Raw genomic sequence first — 20,998 nt, 5'->3', positions numbered from 1 at the left:
CCTTTGGTAACCATAAGTTTGTTTTCTAGGTCTGTGAGTCTGTTTCTGTTTCATAAATAAGTTCATTTGTGTCATATTTTAGATTCCACACATAAGTGATATTATATGGTATTTCTCTTTCTCTTTCTGACTTACTTCACTTGGTATAACCTCTAGGTCCATCCATGTTGCTGTAAATGGCATTATTTCATCCTTTTTTATGGCTGAGTAGTATTCCATTGTGTATATATACCACATCTTCTTTATTCATTCATCTGTCAATGGACATTTGTTTCCATGTCTTGGCTATTGTAAACAGTGCTAAGAACGTTGGGTGCATGTACCTTTTTCAAGTTAGAGTTTTCTCCAGATATAGGCCCAGGAGTGGGATTGCTGGATCATATGGCAACTCTATTTTAGTTTTTGAAGGAGTCTCCACACTGTTTTCCATAGTGCCTGCACCAATTTACATTCCCATCAACAGTGTAGGAGGGTTCCCTTTCCTCCACACCCACTCCAGCATTTGTTATTTGTAGGCTTTTTAATGATGGCTATTCTGACTGGTGTGAGGTGGTACCTCATTATAGTTTTGACTTGCATTTCTCTAATAATTAGTGATGTTGAGCATCTTTTCATCTGCCTGTTGGCCATGTGTATGTCTTCTTTGGAGAAATGTCTATTTAGGTCTTCTGCCCATTTTTTTGATTGGGTTTTTTTTTGTTATTGAGTTGTATGAGCTGTTTGTATATTTTGGAAATTAAGCCCTTGTCGGTCACATCATTTGCAAATATTTTCGCCCAGCAGGTTGTCTTTTTGTTTTTGGTTTCCTTTGCTGTGCAAAAGCTTATAAGTTTGATTAGGTCCCATTTGTTTACTTCTGTTTTTACTTCTATTGCCTTGGGAGACTGACCTAAGAAACACTGGTACGTTTATGTCAGAGAATGTTCTGCCTATATTCTCTTCTAGAAGTTCTATGGTGTCATGTCTTATATTTAAGTCTTTAAGCCATTTTGAATTTATTTTTGTGTATGGTGAGAGGGTGTTCTAACTTCACCTTTCCAGCTTTCCCAACACCACTTGCTGAAAAGACTGTCTTTTCTCCATTGTTTATTCTTGTCTCCTTTGTCAAAGATTGTAGGTGTGTGGGTTTATTTCTGGGCTCTCTATTCTGTTTCATTGATCCATATGTCTGTTTTTGTGCCAATACCATGCTGTTTTAATTACCGTAGCTTTGTAGTATTGTTTGAAGTCCGGAAGGGTTATGCCTCCAGCTTTGTTCTTTTTCCTCAGGATTGCTTTGGCAAATCTGGGTCTTTTAAAGTTCCATATACATTTTAGGATTATTTGTTCTAGTTCTGTGAAAAACGTCATGGGTAATTTGATAGGGATCACATTAAATGTGTAGATTGCTTTGAGTAGTGTGGCCATTTTAATAATATTAATTATTCCAACCCAAGAGCATGGGATAGCTTTCCATTTCTTTGAATCATCTTTAATTTCCTTTATCAATGCTTTATAGTCCGCAGCATAAGTATTCCACCTCCTTGGTCAGGTTTATTCCTAAGTATTTTTTTATGCGATTTTAAAAGGGATTTTTTTTTTAACTTTCCCTTTCTGATATTTCAATGTTAGTGTAAAGAAATGTAACAGAAATGTAACAAATGTCAATCTTGTATCCTTCTACAAGATTGCTGAATTCATTTATCAGTTCTAGTAGTTTTGGTGTGGAGTCTTTAGGGTTTTCTATATATAATATGTCATCTGCATATGTTGACAATTTTACCTCTTCTCTTCCAATTTGGATACCTTTTATTCCTTTTTCTTCTATGATCGCTGTGGCTAGGACTTCCAATACTATGTTGACTAGAAGTGGTGAGAGTGGGCATACTCGGTTGAATAGAAGTGGTAAGAGTGGGCATTCTTGTCTTGTTCCAGATTTTAGCGAGAAGGCTTTCAGCTTTTCACCATTGAGTATTATGTTGGCTGTGGGTTTGTCAGAGGGGATTGTTAAAACACAGAGTGTTGGGTCCTTCTGCCAGAGTGTCTGATTCAATAGCTCTGGGGTGGGGGCCAGGAGTTTGCATTTCAAACAAATTCCCAGGTAATGCTTATACTGCAGGTGGAGAAACGTACTTTGAGAACCACTACTTTCAACCAACAGCACTCACCAGCCCTCCTTCCCCCACAGCTTTACTAAGGTATAGTTGACAGTTATCAGCAGTCCTTCTTGATGCCTGTGACCCCAGGACATCACCAGCCCAGATTTCCTCCTCTCCCATTCCCCACCTGACCCAATGTCAGATCAGAAGCTTTACCCTTTCTTTGCTGGTTTCCTCACTCTGTAGCTCCATTTTAATTCAACGTCAACATTCTTCAAGGAGAACGTTACTTTGTTTTGTCCTGGAAACACTCTCCTTGCATTGGCCCATTTAGGTCTTAGTCCTCAGTTCTGAAAAACCCGGCTTTGAAAAGCTCCTTTCTTAAAGATGAAATGCAATATGTGTTTGAGGTGAGAGTCGATTCACTGGTTTAAGAAAAAAAAAATCAGCACTATGCCAGAAAGACTTCCAAATGAGAAAAACAACACAGGATAGCTATTTTCAACTCCTGCTTATACCACACCCTACGGAGAGGAAGAGTGGGATAAATATTGCATCCCTGAAATCCTAAAAAATCTGAGCTCCAGACTTCATGATTCCTCTCTCATCTATGACAGCGGCATCAAAACACTGTAAACATAGGTTTAAAAAGCCACTTCCCAACTAACCCCTGTTTTCACTCCCACCTTCCATGAGGAGGTGAGAGCAGCAGAGGTTCTATTCTTGGCTATTCAAACCACAGTGTGTGGTCAAGGGCAGCTGCCCCTCTAAAACTGGGTTTCTGACAGTGAGGGGTTCAGAGCTGGGCTCTCTTTTCTTTCTCTGTCCAGAATCCTCTCCTGCAAAAAAAAAAGGAAGCAGTAGCATCCTTGGCACAAGCAGAGGACCCAAAAGGGCAAGAGGGCTGGTGGGACAAAAGTTAACTTCCGCACCCACTGGCTGTGGCTGCAGCTCCCCTAGCTGATTCTTCCAGGTGTCTGGGAGTGTTTCAAAAAAAAGGGGGGCTACAGAGAAGACACAATGACCCTTCATGCTGAAAGGAGAAGAAAGGAGAGAAAAGGATACCCAATAATGCTTGAGGTTTTCTGTAACAAGGAAGACAAACTCTACCTTCATCTGGATCCCAAGCTAGAAAACAGAACAGCATGCTGGGGCCTTCAGAACTGATCTCCGTACATCAACTTCCTCCTCCGAGCCATGCAGCCGGCGCGCTCTGGCAAAATGCATCGCTCATCGGCACCCCCTGACATGACATTTACAAACGGCTTCCCACTGCCCGAGGACAGAAGCTAAAATCTTTAAACAGCCTACAAGGCCTATGTGCTCTGGTCCCTCCTCTCTCTTCAGTTTTGTCTCGTGTCCCCATTCCCTTCCAACTCTGAGCTCCAGTCACACTGGGCTTCTTGGGTTTCCTCAAAGGCACCAGCTGGACAGAGCCTCTGCTCATGCAGCTCTTTCCGCCTGGGTTAAATTTGGAGACATTTGAAATGCTAGACCCATAATCTGTGGGGGACAAATTATATGGCTGGATTGGTTTGGGCAACTCACATAATTTTCCTGACCTTCGCTTCCTCAGATGTAGGGCAAAGACAGAAATAAACAATGATGGCAACATCACAGAATTAGAATGAGGAACCATAGAGAAAACAAATGATTTGCTAAAGGAATAAAATTAGTAACAAGAAACGCTTGGGCCTTGGGGAAGTGAATTTATGAATTCAGAATAGACAGCAGGTAGGAGAAGCAGTTCAATTTGGAACTCAATCTAAAAGGTCACTACAGGAAGTCTGGTTAGTGACACAGGCAAACTTGTGAGTGTACGAGCACATATTTGTGAGTGTGTGTTTCTCTCTCATAAATATAAGCTCCCATACCTATCTTAACTGTTGTTGAAAATAAAATTCCCCTCTCATTTTATAAATTAAAAGGTCCATGCATGTTTTAAAAAGTATCTCTCACTGTGCAAATATCAACACCGATAAGGCTTTCCAAACAAACGTATCTTGTTTGTGACAAGTTATTATCCAACCAGCCTATAATTAATTTTCCTGTTATGGGTAGTGCCTTTTTACATGGAATGTTCTCTTGACACTTTAAAGCAAAGAGTCCGTCATTACTAATTCATTAAGTATTCACACAGATGCTATTAATCACAATGAACTAATGTGGTATTAATGGGTAGGTTATTAATCTGCAATTACATGCAGATTTCCTAATAAATTCAAGTTGCCCAAGTTTTTTGAGGAGAAAGGCAAGGGAAAACCAAATGAACAAATCTCTCAGAAAACAAATTAAGGGGAAGAAATACCTCTCCCTGTACCATAAGAGAGGACATATAAAATTCCTGTTTTCTTTTCATCCTAAGAAATCTTTGTTCTTACCCAATACAATGACATTTGCATTATACAGGTTTTCAACAAAATAATAATATAAATGAAGGAAAAACAAACCACCCACGCACCCTGGAGAGGTGTTGCATTTCTTTAATGCCACACCATGTCCTTAGATGCAGCAAAGCCTGGCTGCTCAACATGCGGTCCCTGGAACAGCAGTGTGGGCCTCACCTAAGAACTTGCCAGAAATGCAGACTCTCATGTCCCTTCTCAGACCTACTGAAACAGAATCTGCACTTTAACAAGATTCCCAGGTGATCCATGTACACATTCAAGGTTGAGAAGAATGGTATCAAAGTACAGCTTTGTACTTTGTACTCCAGCTGCAAAGTGGAGTAGAAGGAAGTGGGGGAGTTTGGCTTATACACCATTGCACATGAAAGCCTAGGTGTGCTGAGAAGGGAACAGCAGGCAAATCTCATTGAAATTGTTCAAAAGTACATAAACAAGGTGGATGTGACAAGCAGCTGGGGAATCTGGATTATTAGGAATACAATTTACATACCATGTTTCATGAAATCTAAGAAGCACGTTTTTTTTTTACATCTTAACATCTCTGAAATTGGAATTCATCTTAAAACTGTCAGCCAGGCACAGTCACAATGTAGATGCCATTGCCTGCCCATGTGTGACCTTGATCTAGCAGTTCTTATTGTCAGCACTTCAAATGAGTTGGTTGCCTGGCTAGGAAATTATCGCTTAACTCATCTTCAGAAAGATTTCACTACAGTTTGGCTATGAAATTAAAACTTACTGTATATCCAAAAAGGCAGTCTTGGAGGAAAATGCCTGAGATGACTGGGAACACATTTTAAAGAAATGCTGAATCACTGCCGTTATTGATGGAAAGAGGACAGTGTTTTGTGAGAAAACAAAAGTACTGATGGTTTGAAATCAAAAATACTGTGAGGAAGTTTTAGGAATACCTTAACCCATCTCTTCTGCTTGCGTTTTCCTTTTTAATTAATGCAAAAGACTAACATGTGATAAAAATTAATGTCTAAGTGTAAAAAACTTTCAATGAACATAAAATAAAAATCCAAGTGCTAAGAAACCACTGTGTAATAGCTTAGTCTTACTTAGCATACATGAAATAGTGGTGCACCTTGCAGTTGACAGTCTTTTTGATTCAATGAAATATGGTACTAATTTAGTTGAGGTTATGAAAGACAGCAGTGTTTGTGTGTTTTCCTGCTTAATTTTAAGTCAAATAAATATAACCAACAAAACTGCATGTCACTATAGCATCACCACCACAGAAGACCCAGTATTTTTCCTCCTGGGAAATAATAAATGTGTCCAGAATATTCAAGCTGTGTTTCAATTTAAATAAAAGAAGGCAAGAGAAAAATTATTCCAAATGACTGCAAAAGCATTTTAAGGACAACTGAACCTCCGGTGAGATGAGACATTTTAGTTCCTGAATGCTGGGCCTCACATCCAGGTCTCAGGGGCAAGAATACCAGTCTGGCTGAGCGGGGAGGCAGGCGTGAGACCTCTGGCAAGGGCAGCTTCGTGGGCGTCCTGCCACAGCGTGGGCTGTGCAGCCTTCAGACCTCAGCCGGAGCCACAACGGCCTCCTTTCCTCACCCAGCACTTCCCACACGGTCTCCACCAGACATGTTTCATTCTGGCAACGACCTGCAGCTTTCAAACCCCAAATTCCTCTTCTCCACAGCTCAGAGATTCCAGACTGACACGAACACCTTTGACCTCAATTAAAATAACTGAATTTTTATGTCTTAATTTATTCGCACTGTTGTGTATCCAGAGCAGTGCGTAGTCAAGGGGGGGAAAAAGAAATCTCTTTCCTTACATTATTCCAGGACTTGGTCAAAATGTTGGGAAATGTAAATTGAGAGAAATTAATAAATTAGGGCATTGCCCAACAGTCTTTAATGTGCACTAGCAAAGCATACTGCCGGAGTGGTTATTTTGAATGGTTCTCGTTTCAGAAAACGCACAGAACCTTCTCCAGTAGACAGTGGCTACAGTTCTCTATTTGGTTAGTTAGACTGGACATCACACTTGAGTAGGTTCTCAAACTTGGCCGCACATTAGAACCACCTGCAGGGGAAGGGTGGTTAAAAAACCGGAAGCCAGGCTGTACCACCCCAGACCAATTACATCAAAACCTCTGAGGATGGGACCCAGGCATCTGTGTCTTTCAAGCTCCCCTGTGATTTCAGTGTGCAGCTGGGGTTGAGAAGCACTGGTCTAGAACTGCCCTGTCCAATTCAGAAACGGGTAGTCGCAAGGGGCTGTTGAGCACCTGAAATATGACTGGTCCACAAGGACACATGTTGCAAGTGTAAGATGCGTACTGGATTTCAAGGACTTAGTAGGCAAGAAAAAATGTAAAATGTCTCACAGATAAGTTTTTTTATATTGATTCCATGAAGTGACAATATTTTGGATATGCTGGGTTAGATAAAATACATAACTTCACCTGTTTCCTTTTTACTTTAATGTAGTTATTAGAAAATGTAAAATTACATGTGAGTTGCATTTGTGACTCATTACATTTCTTTTGGACATCACTGCTCTGGAAGATGACTTTTTAGGTCACTAGCTGTGTGAATATGAATGAATTACTTAACCTCTCCAAGCTGCAATTTTCACAACTGTAAAATGGGATAATACCACCTTCCTAGTTTTCAGGGGTTTTACCAGGTGCTAAGGGTCAAAATAAGCTGAATTCTAATCCTAGCTCCATCGCCTATTAGCCGTGTGATCTTGGGCTGGTTATTGATTGTATTGCTCGGCTACTTCTATTTCCTCATTCCCAAAATGTAGATAAACCTTCCATCTTACAGGCTTGTTGGGAGTTCAGTTTAGAGAGTTCAACAAATGGTAACAAGGGTATTATTAAATAAGGTCACCTCTATTAAGTGCCTAGACTGTTAGGGCCTGCTCTGTGTGATGTACTCTTACGAATTTTGCGGGGGGGGGGGGATCTGTCAAAGGCTCACTTCACAGTAATGAGTAGAAATACCCCCTTTATTAGTAAATCAGGGGAGAAATGGGGATTTTTCCACATTGTAAAGATGCTCAACCCATCCACACCTTCAAGTTGCAGTTGAAAAGTTCTCAGAATTGAGGATGAGGGCACAGCTGAAATCATCTCATCAGGCAGTTTGGAAATGCGAGAATGAAATTTTCAACTCCGTTTGGCCATGCATTTGTGTGCCATCAACTTTTTAATTTTTCTGGTGCCTGAGTTTTGCCACTGACCAACTAGGAGTATAGTAAAGGTAAGCGATTGTCCCATTTCTCTAAGACACAGGTTTCAAGGCCCAGGAAATCTGAGTCACCTGCTTCTGCTGTGAAATCTGGATGACCCTTGGAAGTTCCTGCAAAAATCCCATATTCTCAGCTCCGTTATTATCCCGGCTTCCGGCAACCAAAAGCAGGAACACGTGGGGCCGTGTAGGAGCTTCAGGAATCGCTACCACAAAGCTCACGTGGGTACGCCTCCGAACTGTTACCACCAAAGCCAGCTAGGATTTTTCTTCCCTTCCCAGTCATCCTCTTTCAGGAAGTGGCTTTTCAAAAATATGCAACTCTTTTGAACAACTACAAAGTAAAATACATTACACACACCAACCATGCAAAATAGGGCCTGGGTGTGGGCAGGTTGAGAAGTGTCACTGTAGGTATATATATGTCTTTCTCAGGATGCAAATATCCTGTGTCATTAGTCATGCCAAAAAACTTATATTTAGTCAAAAGATCCCAAATTTAGTTGACAATCTTCTAAAGTAAAATGTTTCTATCTTCCTACAACATTCAAGCTAACTAGCAGGAAACTTTTCATAATGTATTGCAATATTTATACTACAAACATGCCCCCTCATCTGTTTTTCCACTCTTTTTTTTTCAGTCTAGAGTCCCATGCATAGCATTTCCAGGCTGTCGCTCCACCTTTCAGAAACCTCAGCTTCCTTGCCCCAAGTCAAAAATCTCACAAATGGATTCTGACATCCTTCATCCGCCCATCTCACTCTTGTCATCTCTCACCAACAGCCCTGCTCATTCCTTCCTTCCAACAGAGCCAAGTTATACTGATTCGCTCTTCTCCTTGGAACCTCACTCCAGCACCTCCAGATTCACAGCCCCCCTCCACCCGCTGCCATTCCAAGTTCAAACAAGAGTCCCTGTCTTCAAGATCAGACAACAAGCGAGCTCTTTCATACACCACATAATATGTACTTATGAATGAAGACACTACTTTGTATATTACTACTTTCAATCATTTGCACTGTTTATAAATATTTTTAACTACACTATGACAAAGGCTGTATCATCTCTAGTTGGGCACTGACCTTTAACTCTCTGCTTTCATAATAGGTATGTGGTAATAGATAATAATTTCATCTATAAATATATTTGTTCTGTGGCATAGGTAATCCCATAAAGCTTGCACTTAATCAGTTCAAGGCTTGGCACTGGCACAAATCTCCAAACACCTATCTCCGGTTTCATCTAATATCATTATAAACACCTATTAACTGTTGGTAATGTGCTCATTACCCAGGGATTCTAGACAGTGGACTGTTCAAATATTTGGGTATGAGTGGACCAGTGGGTCCATGTAATAGCTGTCTCCACTCAAAACACCTGAATTAGGATGCATTGAAAGGCTGAAGTGAAATAAAACTATACCTCTCGAGGCGTGCCCCAGCAATCTTTACATAGGCAGGGGTTCTTACTCTTTTTTGTGCCATACATCTATGGGCTGTTCTCAACCTATGGGCTATTCTCAAAATATTATCTATAAGAACATAAGATAAGAAACATAGGTTTACAATGGAAACCGGTTATTTCAAAACACAGTTAACAAAACAGATGTTTTGCTGTTTGACATCATGATATATGCACTACTTCATTAACTCATTAAATCAGATCTAGCATCGAGTCTAGCCACTACTATGATTTTGAAGTGGTGATGTATGTACATAATATTTCAAGATACCTGCAACATCTGTATTAAGATTTTTAAAAATGATGATTCCCATTGGTAACAAAGTCACAGCTAATAATACCAGAGTTTGTAGCCTACAGTCAGAATTAAAGAAAATGCTAAAGTTCCATCAAAGGTTAGTGAAAATAAAGATGCATTTTTTTTTTCCTATTCAAGTCCCTGAATTCTATCGACAGCTCTCTTGAGGGGGACATGGGTCTAAGTTAAAGATCCCCTAGGGATGAGGAAAAGAAAAGAGAGACGGGAAATTGGTATAAACAACAAGAACAACAACAACAAAAAATAGTGGTATCTAAAGAAGATCTAGAGCAGCCTAAGATGACACTTCTTATTTTCACCAATTCCCCTTTCCTCTTCTCTCTTTCCCTACAGGAGAGATTTAAAACTCACATACACCAATGAGTGTTTTGTCTGACAAGTTAGATTAGCAAGACCTTCCAGGGTTTCAGGTCATGACCAAGATCCGGCAATAAAAGTTGGGAATACACAAATATCCTAACCTATTGTTTTCACCCCTAGGTTTGTTTCTTTCAGGACCAGCTGCCTCGTTTACAGGAATGATGAGACTTTTGGGAAAAACTAGATCACAATATTTTACTTTAATAATACTGTTAAATTTTCTTATCTATTAAAGTTCTACTTTTTATTTGATTAGGAAACTAGCATTTCTTAAGCGTCTACTATGGGCCAAGTGCTTTTAAAATGTTCATTTAATCCTCATGAAATTAGCAGTAATAACAGATGTCACTTATCAAACCCTGTTAGAAGACTTTCGATGCATCTCACTGAATTAATCCAACAGTGTTGCCAGATAAGAAACTGAGACTCAGAAGGAAGTGGTTTGCCTATGGTCATATAGCCAATAAGTGGCAGAGTCACAGTTTCTTTTCAGAGCCCAAACTTGACCGCCATCCTGTGAGTTCTTATTTTCCTCGTTGTAACTTACACAAGATCACACCGCCAGGGAGTCCTGGAGGCCCAAGAAGGGCTCTAGCCTGCTGCACTGTCCACTCCCCCGTCCTGCCTTCCTGAAACCTAGAACACAAATGAAGAACTGACAATACCCTTCCTCTCCTGTCAGGGGCAAGCTCTGGTTGCAACTCACGGCTCTTCTGGGACAGCATGCAGGGCCCCGGGCTCAGAAGGGGGGAGAAAGAGGAGAAGACAAAGCCACCCCAGCCCGCCCGCCAGCCAGCCATGCCCACCCTGCATCCAGCCACATACAGCGGGCACGATCCTTTTCTTCAATAAGTATTTTCTGAGCAACAACTATATGCCAGGCACTATGCTGGGTGCTGGGTTACAGGGAAGCCCAAAATGGACAAGATTCTGGCTCTCAGAAAATTTACCATGGGGGGAGAGGGGGAAGGGAGGGGAGCAAGCATAATGAGAAAAATAAGTAAGCAAGTATACAAATGAGATAATTTCAGATGGTTTTAAGTACCACAGAGGACACTAATAGGGTAACAGGATAGAGGGGGACTGGAGATGGGAGTAGAGAACTATTTTTTTTTTTTTTTTTTTGGGAGTAGAGAACTATTTTTAAAAAAGGTGTTCTCAGGCTTCCCTGGTGGCGCAGTAGTTAATAATCCGCCTCCCAATGCAGGGGACACGGGTTCGAGCCCTGGTCCGGGAAGATTCCACATGCCACGGAGCAACTGAGCCCGTGCTCCACAACTACTGAGCCTGTGCTCTAGAGCCCACGCACCACAACTACTGAAGCCTGTGTGCCTAGAGCCTGTGCTCCACAACAACAGAAGCCACCCCAATGAGAAGCCCGCGTGCTGCAACAAAGAGTAGCCCCCACTCGCCGCAACTAGAGAAAGCCCGCGCACGGCAACGAAGACCCAACACAGCCAAAAATAAATAAATAAATAATTTTTAAAATTATTAAATAAAGGTGTTCTCTGATCCTTCTCTATCAGTGAAATAAATTTGAATTTATTCACAGATAGCTCACCTTTCTAATGGCCTATTCAGGCCTCTAGAGCAGCATTGTCTGATAGAAATATTATCTGAGCCAAATACATACTTGTTAATTTCCTTGTAGCTATATTTGAATAAGTAAAATAAAACAGGTGAGATTATGTTTAATAATATATTTTATTTAACCCAATGTACCTTAAAAATATCATTTCCATATGTAATTGATGAAATAAATCATCAGTTTATTAGTGAGATATTTTACATGTTTTCTAAATGAAGTCTCTGAAATTTGGTGTGTATTTCACACTTACAGCACATCTCAATTCCAGCTAGCCATATTTCAAGTGCTCGAAAGCCACATGTGGCTAGTGGCTACGGTATTGAACAGTGTAGCTCTAGAGTCTTTTATTTATTTTTTTTTGGCTGCACCTCGTGGCTTGTGGGATCTTAGTTCCCAGACCAGGGATCGAACCCAGTGCCAAGTCTTGACCACTGGACCACCAGAGAATTCCCTCTAGAGTCTTGATTACAGTACCTATTGAAATAGTTTGTGATGTGCAGATTTTTAATTTCCACATGGTAGTCTTCGGAGCCTCATTAACTTCTGCATCCTCCTATGCCTAACACAATACCTCTTGCTGGATGTGAATGAGGAAGTCTAAATTCTGATTGCTATTGGCAACAACCTTATGACCAAGCAGACTTAGAAAGCATGAGACAGTGGATGTCAGAGTAGAGACAAAGAAAGAAATGTGATCTTTAATGGGATGGTTCAGCTGCTAGATCAACCCTTACCTGAAGTCCACATGATTACTAGATATTTTGGTTACACGAGCCAACAAATCTTCTTTATTGTTTGGGTCAGTCTGAGTTGATGTTTCTGTTACTTGTGACTAAAAGCAATTGGTGCCAGGAAAAATGTAAAAGCTCAGAAAATAGTCCTGTGTTCACAGACTAATACAATCAAAATGCTGTGTATTTCAATCTATTTGAAGCGAGCACATTTCCCCCAAATTAAAGAGTATACAACTCAGAATGAATGTAATGAAAAGATCTGGTTCTTATCAAGTGTACCCAACTTATGTCTAGTATTAACCACTACAAAAGTTTTAAAAGCTACATTAAAGCCACAGGGGAAAAGATCGGATCATAAAATAAAAAGATTGGAACAGGTAGGAGTCAAAAAGTAAGACAAGGACATGCACTGGGGGTAGAAATGGATACACAAGAAGAAAATCTAAAATGCTGACTGTCGGAACTACCAGAACACAAGCTTTTACACATGGTGGCCATTCTCACGGCCTCTTTACTTCCTTAAGCTATTTAGAAAGAGGTCTTGTCCTAAAGCTAAATGCACATTTTTCACAGAGCCTTCAGGAAGAAATTCATTTCCGTATTTGAAGTGAATGTCTCCTAACAGGAAATTACTAAACTTTTTAAAATGTGACTTCTTTCCCCTTCCTCACATTTCACGCACCCACACTCCCATCCTACCCAGGCTCAAATGGGGTACTGCAATTAGGAAAAATGGGAACAACAACAACAAAACTTTTCAGGTAAAATCATTTCATTTCACATTCTAAAAGTCTGCGATACAGGCCCAAGTCTTTACACAGCACCCCTCTATGCACACAGGACCGATAACGATGTATGTATAAACTGGCAATTTGTTGCGTCCTGTATGGCCACGTGAAAAAGAGCCAGCATGGTCAGAAAAACAGGAATCTGCTCTGAGTGGGCACACTCAGTCTATATAGCAGATTCAATGAGACTTACAGGGGCTGAGTTTTCACCAGGAATAAAAAGCACACCACAGTGGCTGGCTGCTCCTTAGCACTTCCTCACCACATCCCTGTTTTGTTTTTTCTAGTCTGACATCATTTGTTTCAAAGAGCTTAATGATGTCAAGGCTCAATCTGGTACATCATTATACCATGTTCATTGTATGAGGAAAATGACACAATTCACTATGTCTTCAACGATCTGAACTTTCTAATTATCAAATGACTTTACAGGAGCTGAACTGAAGTTTTCAGCTTTTTAATATCTGTAAAAGATGATTTGGCTAGGATCACTAATAGGAAAAACAAGATTATAGGGGGGTTATTTAATTATGAGAATCATTTAAATCTCAGCCAGCAGGTATTTACAAATAAATAACCAATCTATGAATCACGATCATCTTTCTCTGCCCATTAATGCACAGACCCTACTTCATCTTACTGTTCTGCTGGTGCTGTCTGTGCTTAAACATAATAATATACTGCGTTTCTTTATAAACTATTGGCAAAGATCGCTATTCCATAATAGAGATGAGCTGGCCCTACCCTGAGTCATCTGTCTTCTGTTTGAAACAAGTGTTCTATCTCACTCATTGCCTCATGTTTCATAAGTGCTCATTTGCAAAATTTTCGTCTGTTCGTTCATAAGCAGTGCATGCTGTGTCATCTTCATGGTCACATGAAAACAAATTTGGGAGGTTTTGTAGGAGGGAAATTTTAAGACATTCAAACACATGACTACATTCAGCCTTTTTTAAAAAAACAAATCCTAATTCTTGGAGAGAACAAGAAATAATTTTATTTGCCAAGTAGAAATCTGAGTCTTATATGCCATTTAAAGAAAAAATTCATGAAGCCAGGTTGCTGACTTCAATAGAGGGCAATTTTTCATCAGCCAGGTCTGTCAAATCCATTTTATTTCACAAATTGGACAGCCGTTTCTGTGTGTTCTCTATCAGCCATAAGAAAATGGTATTCTTTTGATTGGTCGTATTGCGTTTTATTTTTGGATGTTCTCTCTTTTTTATCAAGGGTGAGGAAAAATATCTAGACTGTATTCAATACTTTTGAAAGCACATGATATTTACAGAGGATAAGACCAGAATAAAATGTAAAGCATCTGACAGACACTACTTCATGAGCCTTAGAACTATCTTTGAGACAAAATGGAGGAGCAAAGGACAAATATTAATGGAGGGCCTGCTATATGCCAGGAACTAGACTGGGTAATTTATATAGGTCATGTCCTTTAGTCCTCACAAATCCTATGAAATGGGTATTCTTATCTCCATTTGAAAGATAAAAAAGCTGAGCTAGGTAAGCTAAGTAATTGACCAAAAGTGACACAGAGGAGAAATGAAAGGGAACCAGGATTCAAATCCAACTCTGTGGCATCAAAACTCAGGCTCTGAGTGGCTTACAATGAGGAAAAAATTTGGAAACCACCTAAATGGCAATACATGAATTGATGAAACAAACTGTAGTATATCCATACAAAGTAGTCATGGCAAATGATGGTATAGATCTATTTTATTGACCTGAAAACATCTTAACGTGTCAAGTAAAAATAACAGATTATAAAAATAGAATATATGATCCCTTTTGAGATATACATATAATTTTATATTTATATTTGCATTTAAAAAGTTATCACCAGGTACTGGGATCTGAAGTATGTTTCTCCTCGTTAGTCATTTATAGCTGATCTACAATGAGCTTGTATCACCTGGATGGTTAGATAGATAAGTAGACAGACTGAGAGATACACAGATACATAGATAGATATAGAATAAAGACATATAGATAGAATTTAAAGACTAGTGTTTAATTCTTGGATTCACTTTTCCTCCCTTCCATCTTTCACTCTTCCCGGTCCCCCACCTCTATTTCCTGGGATCACTTCCCAAAATAAACAACTTGCATGCTAAATAAATAAATAAATGTCTAGTGTTTAAAAAATAAGATTGTCAGCACCCCTGATATTTGAAAAGCTCTATTTATACACTTTAAGAATACCTAATTATGTGCAACATACTTGCAGAGTTCAGAAAGATATGTATCTATAAATCTGTGTATCAGTATCATCTATATATTTACATATTTCTAATCTATACATTTATAGATAGAGAGAATGAAAGAATAGTATCATAAAGCCAATACAGTACAGCAAAACAGTAACAATCAGGAAATCTGGGTAAAGGGTATATGGGAGTTCTTTGTGCTATTCCTTCAACTTTTAAGTCTGAATTACCTCAAAATTTAAAAGTTTAAAGAATACATATTTTATATTTCAAGCACATGCATCTGGAACAAGATGATACTAATTTAAAAAGAGACCCTACTCCACCATTTGCTCTCCTTCTTGGCACTTGTAGCAAGAGCCCTATGACTGATATTTTAATTCATCCTTTACAGGGCTTGTCACAAAATAACTTGAGATTTATTTTTCTGCGTCTTTCCCAGAGCATAGAAATATATGGGGAGCCTCCCATTTTGTTTCACAAGGCCAGCACAATCTTGATAACAGAATTTGACAAACCTAGCACACAAAAATCCATGGACCAATATGAATCATAAATACTGACACAAATATAACAAAATACTAGCTTATTCAATTCTTAAGCAATGTCTTAAAATAATAAACCATTCATAAGCAGGATTTATTTCAAGATTATAAGGTTAATTTAGCATGAGAAAATCTAGAGAAGTTAAAAGAGATACTCCATGTGAGTCTCCTGATAAACAGTGAAGAGATTTTTCTTGAGCAATACCTTTTTGCAAACTAGGAATAACAGAACACAATAAAAAATGTTAGAAACAAAGAAAAAATATATTGGGGGGAATGCTAGAGGCATTACCACCCAAGTTAGGAATAAGAAAATTATACCCAGCTTCCCTGGTGGCACAGTGGTTAAGAGTCCGCCTGCCAATGCAGGGGACATGGGTTCGAGCCCCAGTCCGGGAAGATCTCACATGCTGCAGAGCAACTAAGCCCGTGTGCCACAACTACCGAGCCTGCGCTCTAGAATCCACGAGCCACAACTACTGAGCCCACGTGCCACAGCTACTGAAGCCTGCGCGCCTAGAGCCCATGCTCCGCAACAAGAGAAGCCACTGAAATGAGAAGCCCGCACACCGAAACAAAGAGTAGCCCCCGCTCACTGCAACTAGAGAAAGCCCGCACACAGCAATGAAGACCCAATGCAGCCAAAAATAAATAAATAAAATAAATTTACTAAAAAAAAAAAAGAAAATTATACCCATTATCATTGCTATAATTCAACATTATTCTGAGACTCTAGTCAATATAGTAAAAGGGAGAGACAAAAATTATAATTATTTAATTTTATGATTACCTATCAAAAAATCCCAAAAACCCACCAAATAGCTATCAATTAATAAAATAGTTCTACCTAGATCCAATATAGATATATCAAAGCTTTACAACAGGCATCAGGAGTTGGCAAACTTTTTCCATTAAGGTCAGAGAGTAAATATTTTAGGCTTTGCAGGTTATATGGGCTTTATGGGTCATACGGTCTCTATATGCAACTACTCAACTCTGCCTTTGTGGTGCAAAAGCAGCCATTGATAATGCATAAATGAATGGATGTGGCTGTCTTTCAAAAAAACTTTTATTTACAAAAACAGGCAGTGGGCTGGATTTGGCCCACGGGCCACAGTTTGCTGACCCCTACTTTATACCACAAAAAGAAACAGGTGATTGAGAAAAGTAACCATTTAAAACAGCAAGAAAATATATGAAGACCTAAAAATAACTTTCTAAAGGGCGATTCTGCTATATGCAACAAAAATGAAAGGTGAATACTCTTTCAACACAACAATTTCATATCTGGGAATTTATCCTAAGGATACATTTAGATAAGGCCATAAAGATGTGTAAACTTAGGTATTATTATAGTGTTACTTATAATAAGGAAAGATATCTACTGACATAATCCATGTCTATGAGGAATACATTATGTGTTACAGCAGGTGACAGAGCAGCATGCATAATATCAGCTATTTTTTATTTTTTAAAATATATGGCTGTGCATGAGATTATGCATATGTACCCACCCACACATGGAAAAAAACACCTGGAAAGATATATACCCAATTGCTTTATTAGCAGTTATTTCTAGGGGTGGATTTATGCGTGACTTTCTTTTTACTTTTTGCATGTTATTTTTGCTCCTTTTTACCTTCACGACCGAGCTTGGAAATAAAATTTTTTCATTTTTCAAAGTAGAAAAAAAAAAACTTGTGCTGCTCTGAACAATTTACTCTTACTGCTATGATTTTTAGCCCATATACCATGTCCTCCTCAAACAAAGCCCATCGATACTGATTTTAGTTTTTACAATAAGACATTCCCAGAAATCCTTTAACTTATTATAACTGCTTCATGCCCTGAAGATAGAAATCTTTGGGCTATAACTAATATAAAAGGATCACCTATCTGGAAATATTGACTTTTTCTTATCCTTCATTGATATTTCTCCAATTGTGTGTGTGTACGTGTGCACACACGCACACACCTCTCTGTCTAGGAAGAAAAGAAGCCAGAGAAGAGAAACAGGAAACAGGCAAGAATGGTAGGTAAAGGACCGACACGAGTTAATATCCTACAGGGAAATAAGTCTCAGTAAATTCATTCTTCAAGGTCCTATTTACAGTTCCACAGAACAGGAATCTCACCTGTTGGGTTATGGGAAAACTCTGACATTCTTGCAAATTCTCATTTATAACTTATGAAGACTAAGTTTCAGCCTTCTAGTAGAAAATGTAAGTCCATATGATTTATACCTAGTTGTGAAATTTAAGCACATTTTTCCTTACAGTGACAATAGGTATCTATTTTGCCAATGGTTTCAGATGTTATAACATATATATAAGTTGATACGTATTTAATTTTCATTAAAATTAATGAACTTAATTCTTAAAATCTTGGGGAAAAGGATATGGAGAAGATAGAAAAATGATGATTCTCAAAAATTTTCAGAAATTCTTTTAGGTGTGTTACGGAATGCAAGTTATATGGCATAGCTCAGTTATAAGAAAGTGAAAAAAATATATACTATTTTTGCCTTCTCAAAACACTCACCTTACCTGGCCTTGAAATCTCCCTACTTGCGTTCTGAAGTGGTTTTCTCCAATAACTCAGCATAAAAATTAGACCAATTGTGAGCAGAAGATCCCCCAGCAAAAGATACTTCCAACTTTTGAAGAGTATGTGTGCATGCACGCATATGTGAGTATGTGTGTGTGAGCTTGTCATTGCTTGAGAGGCCATGGGGGAAGGATAGTCTCCCCAGAGCCAACTTCGAAGTTAACAGGAACAACATGACAAACACAAGGTCATCCAGAGTTCTCAAAAGTGATGTCAAAAGACAATGAAGTGTTAAGTACATTTTGTAAACCATGAAAATCCAGGACACAGTGAGCAAGTGATGAAGTTTGTTCTGAACATAACAGATGAATAAGTATACCAATATAACGCGGTTTTCATTAACTATTCCTTTGCTCCCAACCTCAATCAAATGCTATTTATCCTTTAGCAGCAGAACTTACTATTATCAAATGTGAACATAATGAGCTACACTAGGCTTGCACTGAGATCTGAAAGATTAAAATTCCACAACTTTCCTTTCAATCTTCCACTTTAAAAAATCTTGGAAGTGAATTTAGTATAGTTAAAGAGTGAGCAGTCATGCCTCAAATCCAAAACTATGTTTTTCTTGTCAAATACTGCTCTCTGTAAAGCGCATCACCAAACCCAAGTAGAAACTTACCCTTCAACTTGAGGTCGACATTACGTCTCAGCCAAGGATAAATCCCATAGCTTGGCATATCTTCAGGAATTGGATTACTGTTTATCCAGCCATCACAAGCAAACCGGAAGAAATTATCACAAGGGTCCACAGACAGATTTACTTTACTCAAGATGGAAGCAGCTATTTAAAAAGAAAATCATAGGATTAATGACAAGCACTGAACATTGTGTACTGGTCTCTTCCAAATTAAACAATGATTTCATATCAACCGGTTCCCAAGCCTTGGCTTTTACATTTCCCCTCAAATGATGCCCTGAATCAACTTCACTATATTAAACTATTACATTCAGAGTGAGTGGATAAAAGTTTAGTCATATTATTGTTACTGGTTTTTGCAGGAGCACCCCTAACATCTGTGGGACCTGGAACAGGAATACAAATGGAGTATCAGGTAAATTGTTTGCCGGGACGCGTGTGACATTTCCTTCCATTCCTTTCATCCTTCTGCAAGGTGACTTTCCCACTCTTGCCACCAGGATCTATTTGCCCTGCCATGAATCTGGGCTGGCCTTGTGACTTGCTTTGACCAACAGAAAGTGGCAGAGTAACTTTTCATGAGTTTCAAAACTAGGCCTTAGGAGGCCTTTCACCTTCCACGTTAAATCCCTTTGGAGCCCTGAGACTGCCCTTTGAAGAATCTCCTGGAGGAGGTAAGGCCATGTGAAGAAGAACCAAGCCACCACCAACCGCCAGACGTGTGACTGAAACTATCATGGACCTTCCAGGCCAGGCGACCCTCCAACTGAATGCAGCTGTATGAATGAGCCTAGGCAGTCTCAGCAGAGGAACCCCACCAAACCCAAGGCATCAGAAGAAATATTAAATCACTCTTGTTTCAGGCCTTTAAGGTTTGGGGTGGTTTGTTCCACAACAAAGGCTAACTGAAACAGAAGCCCACATGTAATACCTAAATGTTGACAATATCTATTTACAATATACCTTTATAAAGACCTGGAGGGCCAGGTATGGATCCTTGAGCCCCTTGACATTCAGGGCAGCTCTCAGAGGAATGAAGCCCTGGAAGAGACCCAAACAGGCCCTAAAAGGAGGCTTGGGGCCATCTTGCAGGGAATTCTGGGTTGAGGAGGGGAGAGGCATGGCCAGAGGAAAGTGTAACATTCTAAATGAGGGGCCCAGGGCAGGGGCCCCTCTTGCCCAAGTCTAGGGGCAGAACTGGGTATTTGTATGAGTTAACAGAAAGACACGATAGACTGATCTGCCATCTTTTCCTCTTTCTTAAGGCCACACTCGATTATATATGGAAGATAGTCAATCGGTAGGAAGTTTGTTCATACTTAAATATGTATCCATGAGCTTTAAAAAAAAGTCTTTCAAAAAAAAAAAAAAAAGTCTTTCATTACAAAATGAGAAGGTCCCAAAATTCCTAATATTGAACTCCAACTCCCTTCCAACTGCTGGCTACCACTCTAGCATAAAGATATGCACCAAATGATTTTTTTTTTAAAAAGGCGGCCAATATTTTAATGACCTTGGAAAGATGACATCCTGGGTGATATTCATAATTAATTAATGCCAGAATACATTTATGTTTGAAGTAATGAAAACTCAATGAGTTATCAGCTAAACTTGAATGACTTGCCAAAAAAATATAATCTGCATAAATTTAGATGCACATATTACAGTTTGGTTATGTGTGTGGTTCCTCCAGGTTTAAAAGTAAGGCTACATATTTCTCTAGCCTAGACTTTCTATGAAAATTTCAAACAGCTTTTTGTCTTTGATGAAGCTAATAATATACAAACAACCTAATCTCTATAGAACTTCAAAAATCCCCATCATGCTCAATCCTTCCACATCCAAAAAGAAAAAAATTGGTTTAGAATCTAAGGTTGATAAATTTTAAATTAACTTAATATTTTCATCTTTCAGAATTAATTAGGTTGTCTCCAATTACAATTTTACTTACTGCTACTATTTTATCATTAATATTTAATATGCAAATTTGCTAGGACACATAAAATCTTCATTTTAGTTTATA

At 39.0% G+C, this 20,998-nt stretch overlaps 1 protein-coding gene across 4 annotated transcripts in view; it reads right to left on the bottom strand.

The window, feature by feature from the left end:
- Nucleotides 1-20,998, bottom strand: part of PHEX (phosphate regulating endopeptidase X-linked) — a 196,099-nt gene that overhangs the window by 160,857 nt on the left and 14,244 nt on the right. For all 4 annotated transcript variants that reach the window (XM_082375621.1, XM_082375623.1, XM_082375622.1 and 1 more), the window contains one exon: nt 18,958-19,119. In XM_082375621.1, coding sequence (XP_082231747.1) covers nt 18,958-19,119 — 162 coding nt within the window. The remainder of the gene's footprint in view (nt 1-18,957; nt 19,120-20,998) is intronic.

This window comes from Balaenoptera borealis, assembly GCF_965194805.1.
Source record: "Balaenoptera borealis genome assembly, chromosome: X".
Classification (NCBI taxonomy): Eukaryota; Metazoa; Chordata; class Mammalia; order Artiodactyla; family Balaenopteridae; genus Balaenoptera; species Balaenoptera borealis.
The sequence above is the reverse complement of the archived record's forward strand: the minus strand, read 5'-3'. Positions and strand labels throughout refer to the sequence as shown.